The sequence below is a fragment of the Zonotrichia leucophrys genome, chromosome 22 (assembly GCF_028769735.1).
Source record: "Zonotrichia leucophrys gambelii isolate GWCS_2022_RI chromosome 22, RI_Zleu_2.0, whole genome shotgun sequence".
NCBI classification, from domain to species: domain Eukaryota; kingdom Metazoa; phylum Chordata; class Aves; order Passeriformes; family Passerellidae; genus Zonotrichia; species Zonotrichia leucophrys.
Window position 1 is genome coordinate 5,480,850 of NC_088191.1, and position 20,551 is coordinate 5,501,400.

The 20,551-nt window shown below is 50.8% G+C and overlaps 2 protein-coding genes across 2 annotated transcripts; both read left to right on the forward strand.

Annotated features, from left to right (window-relative positions):
* The first annotated feature begins 6,171 nt into the window (after nt 1-6,171).
* Nucleotides 6,172-8,273, forward strand: NKX2-6 (NK2 homeobox 6). Its single transcript, XM_064730964.1, has 2 exons — nt 6,172-6,259; nt 7,750-8,273. Exons 1-2 carry the CDS (start codon nt 6,172-6,174, stop codon nt 8,271-8,273), a joined length of 612 nt encoding a protein of 203 aa, XP_064587034.1.
* Nucleotides 8,274-12,884: 4,611 nt separating this feature from the next.
* NKX3-1 (NK3 homeobox 1) lies at nt 12,885-18,357 on the forward strand. The gene is made up of 2 exons (XM_064730965.1): nt 12,885-13,143; nt 17,975-18,357. Exons 1-2 carry the CDS (start codon nt 12,885-12,887, stop codon nt 18,355-18,357), a joined length of 642 nt encoding a protein of 213 aa, XP_064587035.1.
* The last annotated feature ends 2,194 nt before the right edge of the window (nt 18,358-20,551 follow it).

The window sequence follows — 20,551 nt, forward strand, 5'->3', positions numbered from 1 at the left end:
GGTTCATTTTGTTTTGTTTTGTTTTGTTTTGGGGATTTTGGGGCTTTTTGGGGGGGGGGTTTGTTTTGTTTGGAGTTTCTGTGGGTTTGTTTTGTGTTGTTTGGTTTGGGTTTCGGGTTTTGGTTTGGTTTGGTTTTGGGGTTTTGGGGATTTTTGTTTGTTTGTTTGTTTTTGTATTGTTGGTTTTTTTGTGGGTTTGTTTTGTTTTACTTTGTTTTGGTTTGGTTTGGTTTTGGGGTTTTGGGGGGTTTTTTGGGGTTTTTTTGGTTTTTTTTTTTGTGCGTTAGTTTTGTTTTACTTTGTTTTGGTTTGGTTTGGTTTTTTGGGGTTTTGGTTTGGGTTTTTTTGAGTTTTGGGGGTTTTTTGGTTTTATTGGTGTTCTTTTTTTTTGTTTTGTATTGTTGGGGTTTTTGTGGGTTCGTTTTGTTTTGTTTTGTTGGTTTTGGGGTTTTGTTTTGTTTTTGGGTTTTTTTTGGGGGGGGGTTTGTTTTGTTTGGAGTTTTTGTGAGTTTGTTTTGTTTTGTTTGGTTTTGGGGTTTTGTTTTGTTTTGTTTCTTGGGTTTTTTGAGTTTTTTGGGTGTTTTGGTTTTTTTTTTTAGTTTTTTATTTGTTTTGTTGGAGTGTTTTGTTTTTGTTTTGTTTTTTGGGGTTTTTGGGTGGGTTTGGGGTTTTTTGGGGTGGGGTTTTTTGGGTTTTTTTTTTTTTGGTTTTTTTTGGGGGGGTGGTTTTGTTGTTTTGTTTTGTTTGTTTTGGCTTTGGTTTTGTGGGGGGTTTTTTTGTTTGGTTGTTTTTGTTTTTGTTTTTGTTTTTTTTTTGTTTTGTTTTGTTTTTGTTTTTTTTGTTGTTTTGTTTTGTTTTTGTTTTTTTGGGGGGTTTTTGTTTTTTTTTTTTTTTTTGTTTTGTTTTGGTTTGGTTTGGGTTTTTTTTGTTTTTGTGTGTGTGTGGGTTTTGGGGTTTTTTTTTGGTTTTTTTTTTTTTTTGGTTTTTTTTTGTTTTGTTTTTTTTTTTTTTTGTTGGGCTTTTTTTCCCAGAGATCTTTATCCCTGTTTTTCGTTGTTGTTGGGTTTTTTCTTTTTTTTTGTTATTTTATTTTCCACGCCTCTTGTGCCACCTGCTGACCGCGGCTCGGTGTCCCCGCAGCCCCGGAGCCTCCCCGCTCCCCCTCCAGCATCCCCCGGTTCCTTCCTTCCCTCACCCCGCTCCCACCTCCAGAATTATCCGCGAGGCTTCACCAAAAAAAATCCCGTTAAAAACAACTCCGAGCACTCTGAACCCCGCTGGATTTCACCCCCGCAAAGCCCCAAAAATCAGCAATTCCCGCTCGCAGCCGTCGCTGCCCCGCTGCTCTGTAACCCTGGACCCTTTCCAACCCTCGATTTTGGGGATTTGGAGGAGCAGCAAAGCTGCAGATCCCGGCTGGCCAAGCAGAGGGCACTGCTGGCTCACGGTTCCAGCCAGGGCTCTGCTCTTTGGGCCCATCCCAAAATCCAGAAATCCCAGCAGCAGCTGAGAAACCAAACCTGTGTCCCCTTCATCGCCCTGATTCCAACAGGTCCTAAAAAATGCAGGAATAATAAGTTCAAAAGTGGGAATAACTCCCAGTGGAACAGAGCAGTGATGGAGAGCACTGGGCAAGTGCTCAAAATGGAAAAATTGGGGGAAAAAAGAGGTTAAATGGAGACAGGAGATGAGAGCCTGGCCCAGTTTGGGGCTCATCAGGATGTCCTGACACCCAGCTCCATCCCTGACCCACAGAACAGGTTCCCCACAAAAATCCACTAAACTTTCCTATTTTTATCCCCTGGATTATGAAATGGAAATTTTTTTCTTCTTTTTCCCCCGCTGATGTTTATGAGAAAGCCCTGGGGAGGGAATCTCCTCCCCTCATCCCCCTGCAGCTCCTTCTCACTCCCATCCTCTCCACTTTTCCTTTTATTTTGCTGATGGAAAAGGACAGAAAGCAGCTGGGAGGAAGACGAGGATGCAGAAAATCCTTTTCAAGTTGGATTTCAGCTGTACCAGAGCATCCCCAAACCCCTCGGGGGTCCCCACAGTCCCCTGTGCGCCTTCTCATTACTCCTTTATTTATTCATTCCTAACATTCCCAGCGACAACATTCCCATTTTTCCCTCACTCCTGACCACTCCAGCCCCCAAATGCGGCAGGGCTGAAGCTCTGGGGGGTGTTGGTTGTTCTGAGAGGCGGGTTCGGGTTTCCAGCGCTTCGGATGCTCCCGCAGCTCCCGATGCATCCCAGATATCTCCGAAATCCGATACCCCGGGGCTGCGGTGCTGCGGCTGCCATGGAAACGCTCCGGTGCCACCCCAGAGTGGTTTTCTCCCTGTTTCACCTAACCTGGTTAGAGAGAGGAGTAATGGCCCTGGGGAGCCGTAACCGGATCAGCGCCGCGCCGGAGGGAGCCGGGATGGAGGGGAGCCGGCCGTGGATCCTGCCGGGAATTCGAGATGGATCCTGTCAGGAATTCGAGATGGATCCTGCCGGGAATTCGAGATGGATCCTGTCAGGAATTCGAGATGGATCCTGTCAGGAATCTGAGATGGATCCTGTCAGGAATTCGAGATGGATCCTGCCAGGAGTTTGAGATGGATCCTGCCAGGAGTTCGAGATGGATCCTGCCAGGATTTTGAGATGGATCCTGTCAGGAATCTGAGATGGATCCTGCCAGGATTTTGAGATGGATCCTGTCAGGAATTCGAGATGGATCCTGCCGGGAGTTTGAGATGGATCCTGCCAGGATTTTGAGATGGATCCTGTCAGGAATTCGAGATGGATCCTGCCGGGAATTCGAGATGGATCCTGTCAGGAATCTGAGATGGATCCTGCCAGGAGTTTGAGATGGATCCTGCCAGGAATTCGAGATGGATCCTGTCAGGAATCTGAGATGGATCCTGTCAGGAATTCGAGATGGATCCTGTCAGGAATCTGAGATGGATCCTGCCAGGAATTCGAGATGGATCCTGTCAGGAATTCGAGATGGATCCTGCCGGGAATTTGAGATGGATCCTGTCAGGAATTCGAGATGGATCCTGTCAGGAGTTTGAGATGGATCCTGTCAGGAATCTGAGATGGATCCTGCCAGGCTCTCACTGGAACTGCCTGGGGGCATCCCTGCCCAAACTCCGGCCCAGAGCTTTGGGAAGCACTTGGGAAGGGTCTGATCCCCCTTGGGAAGGGTCTGATCCCCCTTGGGAAGGGTCTGATCCCCCCTGGATGGTGCTTGGGAAGGGTCTGATCCCCCTTGGGAAGGGTCTGATCCCCCCTGGATGGTGCTTGGGAACGGTCTGATCCCCCTGGGAAGGGTCTGGACTGCACTGGATGGCACTTGGGAATGGCCTGAGACTCCTGGGAGTGGTCTGAGCCCCTTGGGAAGGCTCTGATCCCCCCTGGATGGCGCTTGGGAAGGGCCTGAACCCCTTGGGAAGGGTCTGGTCTCTCCTGGATGGCACTTGGGAATGGCCTGAGCCCCTTGGGAAGGGCTTGATCTCCCCTAGGAAGGGTCTGATCCCTCCTGGATGGCACTTGGGAAGAGTCTGAGACCCCTAGGAATGGTCTGAGCCCCTTGGGAAGGGCATGATCCATCCTGGGTGGTACTTGGGAATGTTCTGATCCCTCCTGGATGGCACTTGGGAAGAGTCTGAGACCCCTAGGAATGGTCTGAGCCCCTTGGGAATGTTCTGATCCCTCCTGGACGGCGCTTGGGAAGAGCCTGAGACTCCTGGGAATGGCCTGAGCTCCTTGGGAAGGGCCTGAACCCCTTGGGAAGGGTCTGATCCTCCCTGGATGGCACTTGGGAATGGCCTGAGCCCCCTGAAAAGAGTCTGATCCCTCCTGGATGGCACTTAAGAATGTTCTGATCCCTCTTGGATGGCACTTGGGAAGGGTCTGGTGGCCCTGAGAAGGGTCTGACCCTCCCTGGATGGCACTTGGGAGTGGCCTGAGTCTCCTGGATGGCACTTGGGAATGGTCTAAGCCTCTTGGGAAGGGTCTGATCCTCCCTGGATGGCGTTTGCAAAGAGTCTGATACCCCTGGGAATGGTCTGAGCCCCTTGGGAATGGCCTGATCCCTCCTGGATGCCACTGGGAAAACCCCAAAAATGCTCCAGGAAGGCTCAGCCGCAGGTTTTGGCCTGTGAGGTGATTTAGGAGCCTCACCCAAGCCCCTGGGTGCTGCAGAGGCCGCCTGCCAGCCAGGGAGGGCTGGTGTGCCCTGTGGGATGCACACGGAGAGGGGACGGGGCGGCCACACGGCCCCAGAGCCACCCTGGGACACCGATCCGGGCTGAAAATCCATTTTCCACCTCAGCCCGGCGGTGCCGAGAGCCAAAGCCCGCCCGCCCATTAACCCCGGAGCCGGCAGGGGCGGATGAAGCCGCTTCCCCCAATTCCTTCCTGCTCGTCTCGATCCCAGCCAAGCATTTCAGCTCGGCGCCGAGGTGTAAAACGAGCCCTGTCCGCTCGCAGCCCCAAACAAAGCGGCCAGAGCCGGCCATGGATCCCCGGGCACCGGGAAAGGGCTGGGGGCGAGTGGGACACGGGGCGGGGCATGAGGAGGGCGTTTGGAGCAGGGAAACTGAGGCAGGGCTGGCACGGGGGGGATCCAGCCTGAGGAGGGGCTGGAGCTGCAGCCTCGTTCTTCTGTGGGAATGGGAATTTTGGGGGTGGGCTGCGAGTGTAATGACAGAAAAATGGCAAAATATGGGCCAAAATTCACCAAAAAATGGCAAAAAAAATGGAAGGGAAGGGAAGGGAAAGGGAAAGGGAAAGGGAAAAGGGAAAGGGAAAAGGGAAAGGGAAAGGGAAAGGGAAAGGGAAAGGGAAAGGGAAAGGGAAAGGGAAAGGGAAAGGGAAAGGGAAAGGGAAAGGGAAAGGGAAAGGGAAAGGGGAAAGGGAAAGGGAAAGGGAAAGGGAAAGGGAAAGGAAAGGAAAGGAAAGGAAAGGAAAGGAAAGGAAAGGAAAGGAAAGGAAAGGAGGAAGGAAAGGAAAGGAAAGGAAGGGAAGGGAAGGGAAGGGAAGGGAAAAGGCATCTCAGAGGAGAGTGTAAGAGGAAAGAAATCACTGAGCAGGGCCTGGGCTTCCCCCACCAGAGGGATTCAGGAGATGCTGAGGGGATGCTGAGCCCTGAGCCTGGGAATCTGGGGAGGTGAGCTCGGTGATTCCCACGCTGTGTCCAGCTAAAATTCCCACTTTAGACTGGAAAATGGGAATCGTGGAATCTCAGAAAGGCCGGGAAATCCCTCAGACAGGACCCCATGAGCAGGGATGTGAAAGCACCCGCAGCCAAACCCAGGGCTGGGAATGGGCCCGGGCGTTCCCCAGGGATCAGATCCGACCCGTGGGGGGCTCCGAGCGCTTTTCTCCCCCATCCTCTGGATTTATTTCCCCTCCTGCTGCACCCCTTCACTTCCCTGCCTGCTCGGGGCCGTTTATTTATCCACCCTCCCCTCGGGGCCGCTTTCCCTGGGGCGGGGGCACCGGCCCAGCCCGGCCCGGCTCTGTCAGGGCTGTCAGCGCACACCCGCCCCGAGCCCGGCTGGAATTTTAATTGCAATCGCCGCTCCCTGGGCTCAGATAAGGCGCAGCATCACCCCCGGCCCGAGGGGCTCCCTCGCTGTCCCACGGGGCACCAGACCCCAATCCATGGGGGCACCCTGACCCCTGTCCATGCCCTGGTAAGGCTCTGCCAGTGGGACAAACTGGGACAAACTGGGAGGAGCTGGGGCTGTCCCACGTCCCTGTGGCAGCGTCCCCTCCCCTCCCGCAGGAGCTTGGTGGTCTGCGCTCCTTATCAGCGCTTATCTGCCGCAGCCGCTCGCTAATGTGACCTTAATGGAGCTCAAATGGACTCGATTTGTTTTATTGCGGCTCAGCCCAGAGCCCGGCACCCCCTGCCCCCCTCCGTCCCTCCCTCGGCTGCCTTGTTTTGGAAACACGCAGAGAAGGGAAGGGAAGGGAAGGGGCTGCTCCTTGCCCGGGCTCAGGGGCAGCGCATGGGGAGCCGGAACACCCCGGGTGGCAGCGAGAGACCCCCGGCACTGCCCCTGCTCCCCCTGCTCCTTCTCCTGCTCCTCCTGCGCCCCCGAGCCCCGCGGACCCCCCGAGCCCCGAGCCGGGAGCGGGGCTGGCAGCGCCCGGTGCCCCCCGTGCCCGGAGATGCTGCCCACGCCCTTCTCGGTGCGGGACATCCTCAAGCTGGAGGCTCCCGGCGATCCCCGAGCGGCGCAGGACGAGCCGCGGCCGCGTAAGTGCCCGCGGGACCCCGCGGGACGGGCGGGGGAAGCGCCGGGGGGACCCCGCGGAGCCGCTCCCGTTCCCCGAGGGCAGCGCTGCATCCTCGCACCCTCCAGTCCCTCTGGTTCCCCTTTTTCCTCCCTTTTCCCTTTATCCTCCTGTTTTTTACCCCGTTTTTTGGGGGGATTTTGGGGGTTTTTTTGTTTTTTTTTTTTGAGGGGGAGTTGGGTTTGTTTTGTTTTGTTTGTTTGTTTTTGGTTTGGTTTTTTGGTTTGGGGTTTTTTTTGTTTTTTGGGGTTTTTTTACGGTTGTTTGGGGCATTTTCGGGCATCCCGATGCGCCCTCCGCGCATCCCCCGCGCATCCCCCGCAGCTCCGGCTGCCCTCGGGGAAACGGGACCGTCCCGGGCTGGATTTGGGATTTTCAGGGTTTTTTCCTGCCCGATGTCACCCCCGTGATTCGGCCCCGCCCGGCCCCGGAGCGCGGAGCATCCCCGAGAGGGATCGGGGCTGTCCCGCTTCTCCCCGCAGCTAAAATCCCAAAAATCCCAAAATTTCCTCTGCTCCTGTTCCCTGAACAGGCGGGGACAGAGCGGGGAAACCGGTGGGGACAGAGCGGGAGCACTGGGCAAACTGGGAGAGGGGACTCGGGGAGGATTCTGTCCCCTCCAAACCTTCCAGAGCTTTCCAGCACCCCCTGGAAATCCCAAATTCCTTCCCAGGGCATCCCAGCCAGAGCTGGACCTGGTCCCGGCCGCTCCTCTGCCGCACAAATTCCTTAAAAAATCAGAAATCCCCCAAAACAGCAACTCCTCTCAGATTTAAGGATTTTTCTCTCCTCCGCTCCCAGCTCCTTCGGGGGTTTCTGTTTTGCCGAAATTCAGAGAAATGTGGGATTCTCCTTTCCTGGACTGGAGGCAGGGATTGCACAGCGGGATGGTGGGAAAGGGGATTTGGGGTCTGGAATGCTCGAACCCGCTCTGTGCCCGCCTCTCGGACAACGGTGGCAGCCCCAAAACATCCGAGGCGTCATTAGGAAGGGGAAAAAGGAGATTTTGTCCAGAATTCGTGTAACACCTTAATAAAAAATTTAAAAAAAAAAATAGGGGGGGGGAGTTTTATTGAGTTCTCAATAAATATCACAGGAAAATTCACATTAAATTTACCAACTAAACTTACCAAACAGCTTAATAAAAAATTTTTAAAAATAAAAAAAAGGGAGGGGGAAAATTAGGAAATTTCATCCAGAATTCGTGTAACACCTTAATAAAAAAAATAATTAAAAAAATTTAAAAGGGAGGGGGGAATTTTATTGAGTTCTCAATAAATATCAAGGGAAAAATTCATATTAAATTTAGCAAGTATCAACCTTTGCTTTACGAACTGTCAGCCCTACTCCATCCTATTCCCACGGGGCGCCATTCCCCATTTGATCCCTCCCTGTCGCTGGGAACAGAGCCGGGTTTGGGGCTGACTTTGCTTTGTTTTCCCCCCGCCGCAGGGAAATCGCTGCTCGCCCCGAGCTTTGAGGCCGATGCGGACGCGGGGCAGCCCCGAGAGGCGCCGGGGCAGCGGCGGCGGCGGCGGCCGCGCGTTCTGTTCTCGCAGGCGCAGGTGCTGGAGCTGGAGCGGCGCTTCCAGCGGCAGAAATACCTGTCGGGGCCCGAGCGGGAGCAGCTGGCGCGGCTGCTGCAGCTCAGCCCCACGCAGGTGAAGATCTGGTTCCAGAACCGGCGCTACAAGAGCAAGCGGCAGCGGCGGGAGCGGTGCCCGGAGCCGGCGGTGCCCCCGCGCACGGTGCCGGTGCCGGTGCTGGTGCGGGATGGCGAACCCTGCCCGGGGGGCTCCCGGCCCTTCCCGGCTCCCTGGGGGGCTCCCGGCCCTTTTTCCTGCAGCTCCTGCCCCGGGGGCAGCGCTTGGTGCGGGTTCCCCCCGGTGCCAACCGGTGCCAGCCCCGGCGGTGCCCAGCGCCAGCGGCAGCAGCGGGCCGTGCCCGCGGGGATCGGCAGTGGCAGCCGGGGATAGCGGGGACGGGCACCGGGATGGGCACCGGGATGGGCACCGGGATGGGCACCGGGATGGACACCGGGATGGGCACAGGGATGGGCACAGGGACTGGCACCGGGGGGGCACCGGGACTGGCATCGGACAGCGCCCCGTGCTCCGGAGCCCAGCCCCAATCGGGCAGCAGCCACAGCCAGAGGATCCTGCCAGCCCAAAGGGTTTCAGCATCCAAATCCAAAAATTTCTGTCAGCCCAAAAGGATTTCACCATCCAAATCCAAAGGATTCCTGCCGGCCCCAAGGATTTCAGCATCCACCCCAAAGGATTTCAGCAGCCACATCCAAAGGATTCCTATTACTGACATTATTTAATGCTTTGTGTTCCTGTAATTTGTAGATTTATTTTTGAAATCCCAAAGGATTTCAGCAGCCACATCCAGAGGATTCCTGCCAGCCCAAAGGATTTCAGCAGCCAAATCCAAAGGATTCCTGCCAGCCCCAAGGATTTCAGCATCCAGATTGAAAGGATTCCTCTTATTGACAATATTTAATGCTTTGTGTTCCTCTAATTTCTAGATTTATTCCTGCCAGCCCAAAGGATTTCAGCAGCCACATCCAAAGGATTCCTATTAGTGACATTATTTAATGCTTTGTGTTCCTGTAATTTGTAGATTTATTTTTGAAATCCCAAAGGATTCCTACAGCCACATCCAGAGGAATCCTGCCCGCCCAGACGGTTTCAGCAGCCAAATCCAAAGATTTCTGCCACTCCAAAGGATTTCAGCATCCAAATCCAAAGGATTCTGCCAGCCCCAAGGATTTCAGCAGCCAGATCCAGAGGATTCCTGTTATTGACAATATTTAATGCTTTGTGTTCCTGTAATTTCTGGATTTATTTTTGAAATCCCAAAGGATTTCAGCATCCAAATCCAAAGGATTCCTGCCAGTCAGGACAGCACATCCTTGTGCTTTCTTTTTATTATTGACAATATTTAATGCTTTGTGTTCCTGTAATTTCTGGATTTATTTCTGATTTGTTTTTCTTAATAAGTCCCAGCACAGGTATGGATTTCTGCCTTTATTATTAATATTATTGTTACTATTATTATTATTATTATTATTATTATTTGCAAGTAAAAACTAAAAATTGTGGTTTCGCGCTCTTGTCATTTCTCACTTTGTATTTTGAATTTTACCATCAGCAATTTGCACCTGAGCATCCAAACCTGAGCCAAATAAAAATAAAAATCAAATCAAATTCTAATAATCCAGGCAAAAATCACCTTGTAGTCCAAGTTTGGGAATTCCACAGGGAATTCCTTTTCCCTGCAATTCCACAAGGAATTCATTTTCCCTGAATTCCACAGGTTCTTTTCTCTGCAGATCCACAGAAAATTCCCTTTTTGTCTGCAATTCCACAGGTAATTCACTTTCTCCTTCATATCCACAGGGAATTCATTTTCCCTGAATTTCACAGGGTCCTTTTCCCTGCAGATCCACAGAAAATTCCCTTTTTCCCTGCAGTTCCACAGGACAATCCCTTTTCCCTGCAATTCCACAGGGAATTCCTTTCCCCTGCTGTTCCACAGAAAATTCCATTTTTCACTGCAATTCCTCAGGGAATTCTGTTTCTCCGAATTCCACAGGATCCTTTTCCCTGCAGATCCACAGGAAATTCCCTTTCCCCTGCAATTCCACTGGGAATTCTTTTCCCTGTAATTCCACAGAAAATCTCTTTTCCCTGCAATTCCACAAGGTCCCTTTTCCTTCAAATCCACAGGGAATTCCTTTCCCCTGCAATTCCACAGGGAATTAATTTTTCCTGCAATTCCACAGGGAACTCCTTTTCCCTGAAATTCTGCAGGGAATTTCCTTTTCCCTGCAATTCCACATGGAATTCCCTTTCTCCTTCAAATCCACAGGGAATTTCTCTTCCCTGCAGTTCCTCAGGGAATTCCTTTTCCCTGAATTCCACAGGGTCCTTTTCCCTGCAGATCCACAGAAAATTCCCTTTTCCCTGAATTACACAAGGTCTTTTTCCCTTCAATTCCACTGGGAATTCCCTTTCCCCTGCAGTTCCACAGGAAAATCCCTTTTCCCTGCAGATCCACATGGAATTCCATTTTCCCAGCAATTCCTCAGGGAATTCCATTTTCCCTGCAGTTCCACAGGGAATTCCCTTTTCCATGTGATTCCACATGGAATTCCCTTTTCCCTTGAATTCCACACGGAATTCCCTTTCCCCTGTAATTCCACAGAAAAATTCCTTTACCTGCAATTCCACAGGGTCCTTTTCCCTGCAGCTCCACGGGGAATTCATTTTCCCTGCAATTCCACAGGAAATTCCCTTTCCCTGCAGTTCCACAGGGAATTAATTTTCCCTGCAGTTCCACAGGGAATTAATTTTCCCTGCAATTCCACAAGGAATTCCCTTTTCCCTGCAGTTCCACAGGGAATTCCCTTTTCCCTGTGATTCCACATGGAATTCCCTTTTCCCTTGTATTCCACATGGAATTCCCTTTACCCTGCAATTCCACAAGGAATTAATTTTCCCTGCAGTTCCACAGGGAATTAATTCTCCCTGCAATCCCACAGGGAATTCCCTTTCCCCCTGCAGTTCCACAGGAAAATCCCTTTTCCCTGCAACTCCACATGGAATTCCATTTTCCCTGCAATCCCACAGGAATTCCCTTTTCCCCGCCCTGGGCTCGCAGTGCACGGGGCTCACCTGAAATCCCCAACAACACCCGGATTTTCCTTGGAGCTCCAGCCACAAATCCCAGGAATCTCCCCCAAATAAAGGCAGAAATCAGGAAGGAATTTTTTTCCCAGGAATAAAAGCCTGGAATTGGGAACGGTGAGAGCTGGAGGAGCTCCGGGCAAAGCCCCCAGGGACGGGCTGGGATTGTTGGGATCGCCCAGGACAGGATTTGGACTCTTTGATCCCGTGGGTCCCTCCCAGCTCAGGATGTTCCCGATTCCTCCATAACTCTGCCCAAAATTCCCTTTCTCTGCCCAAACCCAGGCTGAGCCATTGCAGCTCCTGAGCTTGCCCAAGCTCGGGGGGATAATTCCCAAACCAGAGGCTGCGGAAGGGAAAAAGGGGCTGGAAAAGCCAAGTTTGGGGCACGTTTGCACAAACCGGCGGCTGTAACCAAACACCTCCTGTAAAATCAACAAAGCCCGCAGGGGATTTGAGGGAAATCTTTTGTTTCCCTTTTTAAGGGTAGAAAAACCACAGGCTCGGCTGAAGAGGGTGGGTTTGGGAATTTAAAAAGGCATCAGGGCTGATATTCCAGCAGGAAAAGGGGTTTGGAGGCAGCAGAGCTGGAGGAGTCACTGATAAATTCGTATTTAGAGATTTATTTAAATAGAAACTGCTCTCAATTCCAGGGATTCTGCTCATGAGCATCCCCAGAGCTCCCACGGGACCTGCCCGGGAGGTGGATTTGCCTTGGGATGGCACCAGGTGAATTTTTAATCCCTTTTTTCCCACATCCGAGAGGTCCCGAGGCTGCTGGGGTTGTTTTCCAACAACCACAAATAAATCAGATCCTCAGGACAGGATCTGCTCCAGCAGGCGGCTCCCTTCGTGTTTTTTCTTGGATTTGGGAAGGTTTTGCTCCTTTTGGGTGACCAAAACTTTGTTGTTCAAGGTGTTCAGGCTTCCTAAATGAACTGAGGGATTAGTCTGAGGTTCAGACTTGAACTTTCAGCCTTTTCCATGCCAGGATTTGCCTCTGGAGCTGCTCTCCCTGGCTTTTAAATCATCCCCAGGCAGCTTTGCAAAGCTTTGACATTTCCCCGTTTTCCGATGCACGCTGGGAGTGCATCAAGGTGGAGGCGTTTGAGGAAAACCCTCAAAATAAATTTAAAGCCCACCCAACCCTTTTATTTCTGAGATTTTTTCTGTGGAAGCTGCGTTTTCCCGAAGAGCTCAGGGGTGGAAATCATTCCCATTTGAGGAAAACCCTCAAAATAAATTTCAAAACCAGCCAACCCTTTTATTTCTCTGCTTCTCCCTGTGGAAGCAGCACTTTCCCGAAGAGCTCAGGAGTGGAAATCATTCCCATCACAAATTTAAAAACCACCAAATCCTTTTATTTCTCTGCTTCTCCCCTGGAAACAGATTTTTCCTAAAGAACTCAGGGGTGGAAATCATTCCCATTTGAGGAAAACCCTCAAAATAAATTTAAAAAATCACCCAACCGTTTATTTCTCTGCTTTTCCCTTGGAAGCAGCACTTTCCCAAAGAGCTCAGGGGTGGAAGCGCTCATGGGAGCGTTTTCCCAAATAGCTCCCATGAGCGAGGGGAGCAGAGCTGGGATTGGGGTGATGGATGCAGAACATCCTCCAAGGATGCTCTTCCAAAAAATCCCAGTCTGGACTCATTTGATCCCAAAATCGGCGTGTTGGTTTTCAGGTCCGGGAGGGATCTGTGAGCAGAGAAAGCGGCTGTGACCCCCCAGCTCCACAGGGGGGACTCCGGGAGCGGGATGGGGAAGGCAGCGCCCCAAAGCCGAGCCCCGGGCAAGGGCGGGCCCGCGCCAGGCGCTCCAATCAGCCCCGGGAGGTTTGGCCCGGGCGGGATAAATGCGGGCCGGGCCGGGCGGGGACGCAGCGAGCCCCGGGCATGAGCTCGGCCCGCACCCCCCCGGCCATGAGCGGCTCCCCCGGGCCCGGCCCGCGGCCCCGGCCCGGCCCCGCACGGCCCCGCAGCTCCTTCCTCATCCAGGACATCCTGTGGGAGCCCGAGCCAGCCCCGGGCAGCGGGAGTGAGGAGCGGGGAGCGGCCAGCGAGGGGGGCAGCGCGGGCAGCCCGGCCACGGGAGCGCCCCCCGAGGGTCCCCAGCCCGGCGGAGCCCCGGGGACAGCGCGGGGAGCAGAGCCAGGTAACCGGGGGAGCGGGAACGGAACGGGAACGGGAACGGCTGTGCTGGGGCGGGAGGGAGCGGGAATCCATCGGGGATGGAGCGGGGATGGATCGGGAATGGATCGGGAATGGAGCGGGAATGGATTGGGAATGGATCGGGATGGATTGGGAATGGATCAGGGATGACTGTGCATGGGATCGGGAATGGATCGGGAATGGAGCGGGAATGGATTGGGAATGGATCAGGAATGGATCAGAAACGGATCAGGAGTGGATCAGAGGTGGATTGGGGATGAATCGGGAGTGGATTGGGCCAGTCTGTGCTTGGGACAGGGAATGGATTAGGAATGGATTGGGAATGGATCGGGAATGGATCAGGAATGGATCAGGGATGGATCAGGAATGGATCAGAGGTGGATTTGGGATTAATCGGGAATGGATCAGGCCAGTCTGTGCTTGGGACAGGGAACTGATCACGGATGGATCAGGCCAGTCTGTGCTTGGGACAGGGAATGGATTGGAAGTTGATCAGGGATGGATCAGGAATGTGCTTGTTGAATCAGGGAATGGATCAGGAATGGATCACAAATGGATCAGGAATGGCTGTGCTTGGGACAAGGAATGGATCTGGAACGGCAGTGCTTGGATCAGGGTTTGATCAGGAATGGATCGGGGATGGATCAGGGATGGATCAGGGATGGATCAGGACAGTTGTGCTCGGGTCAGGGGCGGATCAGGAATGGATCAAGAATTGGATCAGGGGTGGATCAGGAATGGCTGTGCTTGGGTCAGGGAATGGATTGGGAATTGATTAAGGATGGATCAGGGATGGATCGGGAATAGTTCAGGACAGTCTGTGCTTGGGTCAGGGAATGGATCAGGAATGAACCAGAAATGGATCAGGAATGCTGTCTTGGGACAGAGAATGGATCAGCAATGGATTGGGAATGGATTGGGAATGGAGCAGGACAGGCTGCGCTTGGGTCAGGGAATGGATCAGGGATTGATCAGGAATGGATCACAAATGGATCAGGAATGCTGTGCTTGGGACAGGGAATGGATCAGGAATGGATCAGGACAGTCTGCGCTTCGGTTGGGGGTGGATTTGGAATGGATCAGGAATGTCTGAGTCTGGGATAAGGAATGGATTGGGAATGGAATGGGAATGGAGCAGGAATGGCTGTGCTTGGATCAGGGAATGGGTCAGGGATGGATTAGGAAGGGATCGGGAATGGCTGTGCTTGGATCAGGGAATGGATCAGGGAATAGATCAGGAATGGATCACAAATGGCTGTACCTGGGACAAAGAATGGATCAGGAATGGCTGTGCTTGGATCAGGGAACCGATCAGGAATGGATCAGACAGTCTGTGCTTCGGTCGGGGATGGATTGGGAATGGATCAGGAATGTCTGAGTCTGGGATAAGGAATGGATTGGGAATGGATAGGAACAGCTGTGCTTGGATCAGGACTGGCTGTGCTTGTTGAATCAGAGAATGGATCAAGGGATGGATCAGGAATGGATCAGAGATGGATCAGGGATTGATCCGGGATGGATCAGAGATGTCTGAGCACGGATCAGGAATGGATCAGGAGAGTCTGTGCTTCGGTCAGGTATTGGGAATGGATCAGGAATGGCTGTGCTTGTTGAATCAGGGAATGGATCAGGGATGGATCAGGCATTGATCAGGAATGGATCAGGGATTGATCAGGGATTGATCAGGGATGGATCAGGCATTGATCAGGGATGGATCAGGGATTGATCAGGGATGGATCAGGGATGGATCAGGAATGGATCAGGGATTGATCAGGGATGGATCACGCATGGATCAGGGATGGATCAGGGATTGATCAGGAATGGATCAGGGGTGTCTGAGCATGGATCAGGAATGGATCAGGATCCAGACCTGGAGCCGCTCTCGGATTAAACTCCAGGAATGTCTGAGCTGGAGCAGAGGAGAATAAGGAATTCAGAGACTGAGTGAGAACCTTTCCCCAGTGCCCCAAAGGGCTCCGAGCTCAGAATCTGCCTAAAACGTTGCTAAAAACCCCAATTTGATGCATTTCTACAAAAGCTTCAGTAAGAAATTCCCTTTAATGCAGATCCCAGAAAAGGCACCTTGGGAAGGGGCTGCCCAGAGGGGGAGAAGCAGCGTCCCAAAATCCCAGTGGGACACAGGAATTTGGGATAAGATTTTTGGAGAGGGGACTCAGCCTTTCCCTGCCCAAACAGCCCCAAATCCCTTTGGAATTCTCCAGCACAGGCTCTGGCTCCAACAGCCCTGCCAGGGGAATTTTGGCTTTCCAGCCCAATTCTGTTAACAGGAATTCCTGCATATTCCTACAATTCCTACACAAAAGCTCTGGGATTCCAGGGACAGCCAGGACTCACAAATTGGGAATTCAATCCCTTGGTTTTTTCTCGAGCTGCTGTTCACACCTTAAGGAAATAAACGAAAAAAATGGCCAAAAGCCAAAAGAATTGGCTGATTTCCATTTGGATAATGCTCAAAAAGGGATTAACTCCAGAAACAAATTTATCTGAGGGGTTTTAGCTGTTGTGGGTGAGACTTCCCTGGAGCTCAGCACCTTTGAATCTGATGATCCATTGGGAATTTGTTGGAGATCCAAGGCCAGGTGTAAAGTTTGAGATGTAAAGGGTTAAAACCGCCCTAAAATCTCTTGGCATTGCCTTGGAGTTATGGGATGGAATTTATGGCAGGAATTTATTCCCTGTTCCTAACCCTAACCCTAACCCTGGGGATTTTATTCCATTCTGTCCTATCCCATTTAATTTGAGGATATTATTCCACCCTATCCCATTTAATTTGGGGATATTATTCCATCCTATCCTATTTTATTGGGGGATATTACTCCTATCCCTATCCCTATTTGATATTCCTATTCCTATTCCAGCACTGGAAAATATTCCTTTTTGGGGATTTTATTCTATCCCATCCCTATCCCTATTTCCATGCACCCCTTGGATCCCTGTTCCTATGGAATTCTGCAGGATATTAATTAAAACCTGTAATTTAGGAAGACAAACTCATCTATATGACTCTCACACCATTAAATTAAAACAAAGGAAAATAGGAATAGAAAATAGGATTTTTTTCCTCTCTGTATGGAGGAAAACCAAGTGATTTTGGTGGGATTTTTTGTCCTGGTGGGATTTTTTGTCCAAGTGGGGATTTTTGTCCTGGTGGGATTTTTTGTCCAAGTGGGATTTTTTTTCAGGTGAGGATTTTTATCCAAGTGGGAACTTTTTCTAAGTGGGAATTTTTGTCCAGGTGGAAATTTTTGTCCAAGTGAGAATATTGTGTCCAAGTGGGAAAATCTTATCCAAGTGGGAATTTTTGTCCAATTAGGATTTTTTTCCAAGTGGGAACTTATTTCTGAATGGGAATTTGTGTCCAAGTGGGGATTTTTATCCAAGTGAGGATTTTTGTCCAGGTGGGAATTTTTTTCCAAGTAGGAACTTTTTTCCAAGTGGGAATTTTTATCCCACTTTTGTCCAAGTGGGAATTTTTTATTCCTACTTTTGTCCAAGTGGGAATTTTTGTCAGAGTGGAAATTTATATCCAACTGGGAATTTTTGTCCAGATGTCCTATCCTATCCTATCCCAGGTGGGAATTTGTGTCCAGGTGGGAATTTGTGTCCAAGTGGGGATTTGTGTCCAAGTGGAACTTTTGTCCAGGTGGGAACTTTTTATCCAGGTAGGAATTTCTGTCCAAGCGTGCATTTGTGTCCAAGCGGGAATATTTTGTCCAGGTGAGGATTTTTTTCCAGTCGTGAATTTTGTCCAAGTAGGAATTTTTGTCCAAGTGGGGATTTTTGTCCAAGTTGGGAATTTGTGTCCAAGTGGAAATTTTTATCCAAGTGGGAACTTTTGTCCAGGTGAGAACTTTTGTCCAATTGGGAACTTTTTTCTGATTGGGAACTTTTTTCCGAGTGGGAATTTTTATCCAGGTGGGAATTTTTGTCGAAGTGGAAATTTATATCCAACTGGGAATTTTTGTCCAGATGTCCTGTCCTATCCTATCCTAGGTGGGAATTTCTATCCCAATGGGAATTTCTCTCCCAGTGGGAATTTGTGTCCAAGTTGGGAATTTGTGTCCAAGTGGGAATTTTATCCAAGTGGGAACTTTTGTCCAGGTGGGAACTTTTTATCCAGGTAGGAATTTCTGTCCAAGTGGGGATTTTTTTCCAGTTGTGAATTTTGTCCAAGTAGGAATTTTTGTCCAAGTGGGGATTTTTATCCAGGTGGGAACTTTAGTCCAAGTGAGAATTTTTGTCCAGGTGGGAATTTGTGTCCAAGTGGTGATTTTTGTCAGGTGGGAATTTCTGTGGAGAAAGTGGAGATTTTCAAGTGGAGATTTTCATCCAGGTGTGAATTTTGCCCAAGTAGGAATTTTTGTCCAGGTGGGATTTTTATCCAGGTAGGAATTTCTGTCCAAGTGGGGATTTTTTTCCAGGTGTGGATTTTGCCCAAGTAGGAACTTTTGTCCAGGTGGGATTTTTATCCAAGAGGGAACTTTCGTCCAAGAGGGAATTTGTGTCCAAGTGGTGATTTTTGTCAGGTGGGAATTTCTGTGGAGAAAGTGGAGATTTTCGTCCAGGTGTGAATTTTGCCCAAGTAGGAACTTTTGTCCAGGTGGGATTTTTATCCAAGCGAGGATTTTTGTCCAAGAGGGAACTTTTTGTCCAACTTGGGAACTTTCCCAAGAGGGAATTTGTGTCCAAGAGGGAATTTTATCCAAGCGGGAATTTTCATCCCGGTGGGAATTTTTCCCCAATGCGGATTTTTCCAAGCGATTTTCTTTTTTTTTCCCGTTTTTCCCTTGCAGAGGCGCCGCCGGAGCCGTTCCTGCCCGAGCGCGGCCCCTCCGCGGCCCCGCCGCCCCCCAGGCCGGGCAAACGCTCCCGAGCCGCCTTCTCGCACAGCCAGGTGATCGAGCTGGAGCGCAAATTCAGCCACCAGAAATACCTGTCGGCCCCCGAGAGAGCGCACCTGGCCCGGCACCTGCAGCTCACCGAGACCCAGGTGAAGATCTGGTTCCAGAACAGGCGGTACAAGACCAAGAGGAAACAGGTGGTGGCCGGGATGAGCCGCTTGGACTCGCGTCAGGAAGCGCCGGAATTCCCGGGAATGTCGCTGCTGGCGCTCAGGGGCGCCTGGCCCTACCTGCCCTGCCTCTACTACGTCAACTCCTGGAGCCCCTCCTGGTAGAAATGGCTTTTTTAGGTTTAAAAGGTCTGGTTTTCCATAAATCCAGAGGGTTTTGTAGTGGCAGCGTGAAATTGTCTATCACTAACACTGAAATCGCAAGAGAAACTAAGAGCCCATAATTGGTTCTGATTGCAGTGCTCTAGGAATTCCCAGGGAATCCTTGGCTGCTCCATCCCTGGAAGTGCCCAAATCCAGGCTGGACAAGGCTTGGAGCTGAGGGCGCCTGGCCCTACCTGCCCTGCCTCTACTACGTCAACTCCTGGAGCCCCTCCTGGTAGAAATGGCTTTTTTAGGTTTAAAAGGTCTGGTTTTCCATAAATCCAGAGGGTTTTGTAGTGGCAGCGTGAAATTGTCTCATCACTAACACTGAAATAATTGAAAAAGAGCCCCAAAATTTTCATTGCAGTGCTCTGGGAATTCCCAGGGGGACCCATCCCTGGAAGCACCCAAATCCAGGCTGGATGAGTTTTGGAGCTGAGGGCACCTGGCCCTGCCTGCCCTGCCTCTACTACGTCAACTCCTGGAGCCCCTCCTGGTAGAAATGGCTTTTTTAGGTTTAAAAGGTCTGGTTTTCCATAAATCCAGAAGGTTTTGTAGTGGCAGCGTGAAATTGTCTCATCACTAACACTGAAATCGCCAAAGAAACTTTAATATCAGTTAATTCAGTGTTTGATTGCAATGCTTTGGGAATTCCCAGGGAATCCGTGGCTGCTCCATCCCTGGAAGTGCCCAAATCCAGGCTGGAGCTGAGGGCACCTGGCCCTGCCTGCCCTGATTCTACTACATCAATTCCTGGAGCCCCTCCTGGTAGAAATGGCTTTTTTAGGTGGTTTTTCCTTAAATCCAGAAGGGAGGGATTGCAGTGGCAGCATTTTGTACACTGAAATAAGTGTAAAAAAGCCCAAATTTTCATTGCAGTGCTCTGGGAATTCCCAGGGAATCCGTGGCTGCTCCATCCCTGGAAGTGCCCCAAAAAGCCCTGGATGGGGCTTGGAGCCCCTCCTGATAGAAACTGCATTTTTAGGTGGAAAATATTTTTTTTTTCCCTTAAATTTGGGGTGGTTTGACTCCCTGTTGCTCTTCCTAGAGCTGATTATGAGTGTGACCTCTCCAGCCACTTACACTGAAATAACCAAAGAAAAACCAAACCAAAATGTTCCTATCAGTTAATTCAGTGTTTGACTGCAATGCCCTGGGAATTCCCAGGGAATCCGTGAATGCTCCATCCCTGGAAGTGCCCAAATCCAGGCTGGAGGAGATTTGGAGCTAAGGGGCCTTGTCCTACCTGCCCTGCCTCCACCATGTCAATTCCTGGAGCCCCTCCTGGTAGAAATGGCTTTTTTAGGTGGTTTTTCCTTAAATCCAGAAGGGAGGAATTGCAGTGGCAGGGTTTTGTGATGGCAGTGTGAAATTGTCTCTTCACTAACACTGAAATAACTGAAAAAGTGCCCAAATTTTAATTACAGTGCTCTGGGAATTCCCAGGGAATCCATGAATGCTCCATCCCTGGAAGTGCCCACATCCAGGCTGGAGGAGATTTGGAGCTGAGGGAACCTTGTCCTACCTGCCCTGCCTCCACCATCTCAACTCCTGGAGCCACTCCTGGTAGAAACTGCATTTTTAGGTGGAAAATATCATTTTCCCCCTGATTTTGGAGTGGTTTAACTCTGTGCTGCCCTTCCTAGAGCAGATTAGGGGTGGGATATTCAGTCCCAGCACAAACCACTAACACTGAAATAACCAAAGACATTTTAATTGCATTGAATTCAGTGTTTGATTGCAGCACCCGTGGCTGCCCCGTGCCCGGAGGTGCCCAAATCCCTTCCCCAGCCGGAGGTGCCACCCTGGCAGGGACAATGGGACAATGACAGACGAGCTTTGCATATCCGGGTGTTGGCCCTGCGAGCGCTCCGGCACCTGCAGAGCAGCAAATCCTCACTGAAAATGGAATTTCGGGGTTGCAGTTGAGGTTTTCCAGCCCCAAATCAACCCGGGATTCCATGGATCTGCCCAAATCCCAGCGCTGGGGCACCACAACAGCAACGGGATGATCCCAACAAATCGTTTTTAGGGGGAAATTTCCCATTTGCACTCAGACAGTAGCAAAAATTCAAAATTTCAAAAATTAATTATACTTAAAGGCTCATCAATTCCTCAAGGAAAGGAGATTTCCTTTATTGCTTCCTGTTTTTAG

Excerpts from the sequence above, each read along its gene's own strand:
- NKX3-1 (XM_064730965.1), top strand. The coding sequence starts at position 12,885 with ATGAGCTCGGCCCGCACCCCCCCGGCCATGAGCGGCTCCCCCGGGCCC. Across the intron at positions 13,144-17,974 it reads AGCGCGGGGAGCAGAGCCAG|AGGCGCCGCCGGAGCCGTTC; the intron begins GTAACCGGGGGA and ends TTTCCCTTGCAG.
- NKX2-6 (XM_064730964.1), top strand. The coding sequence starts at position 6,172 with ATGCTGCCCACGCCCTTCTCGGTGCGGGACATCCTCAAGCTGGAGGCT. Across the intron at positions 6,260-7,749 it reads GCAGGACGAGCCGCGGCCGC|GGAAATCGCTGCTCGCCCCG; the intron begins GTAAGTGCCCGC and ends CCCCCGCCGCAG.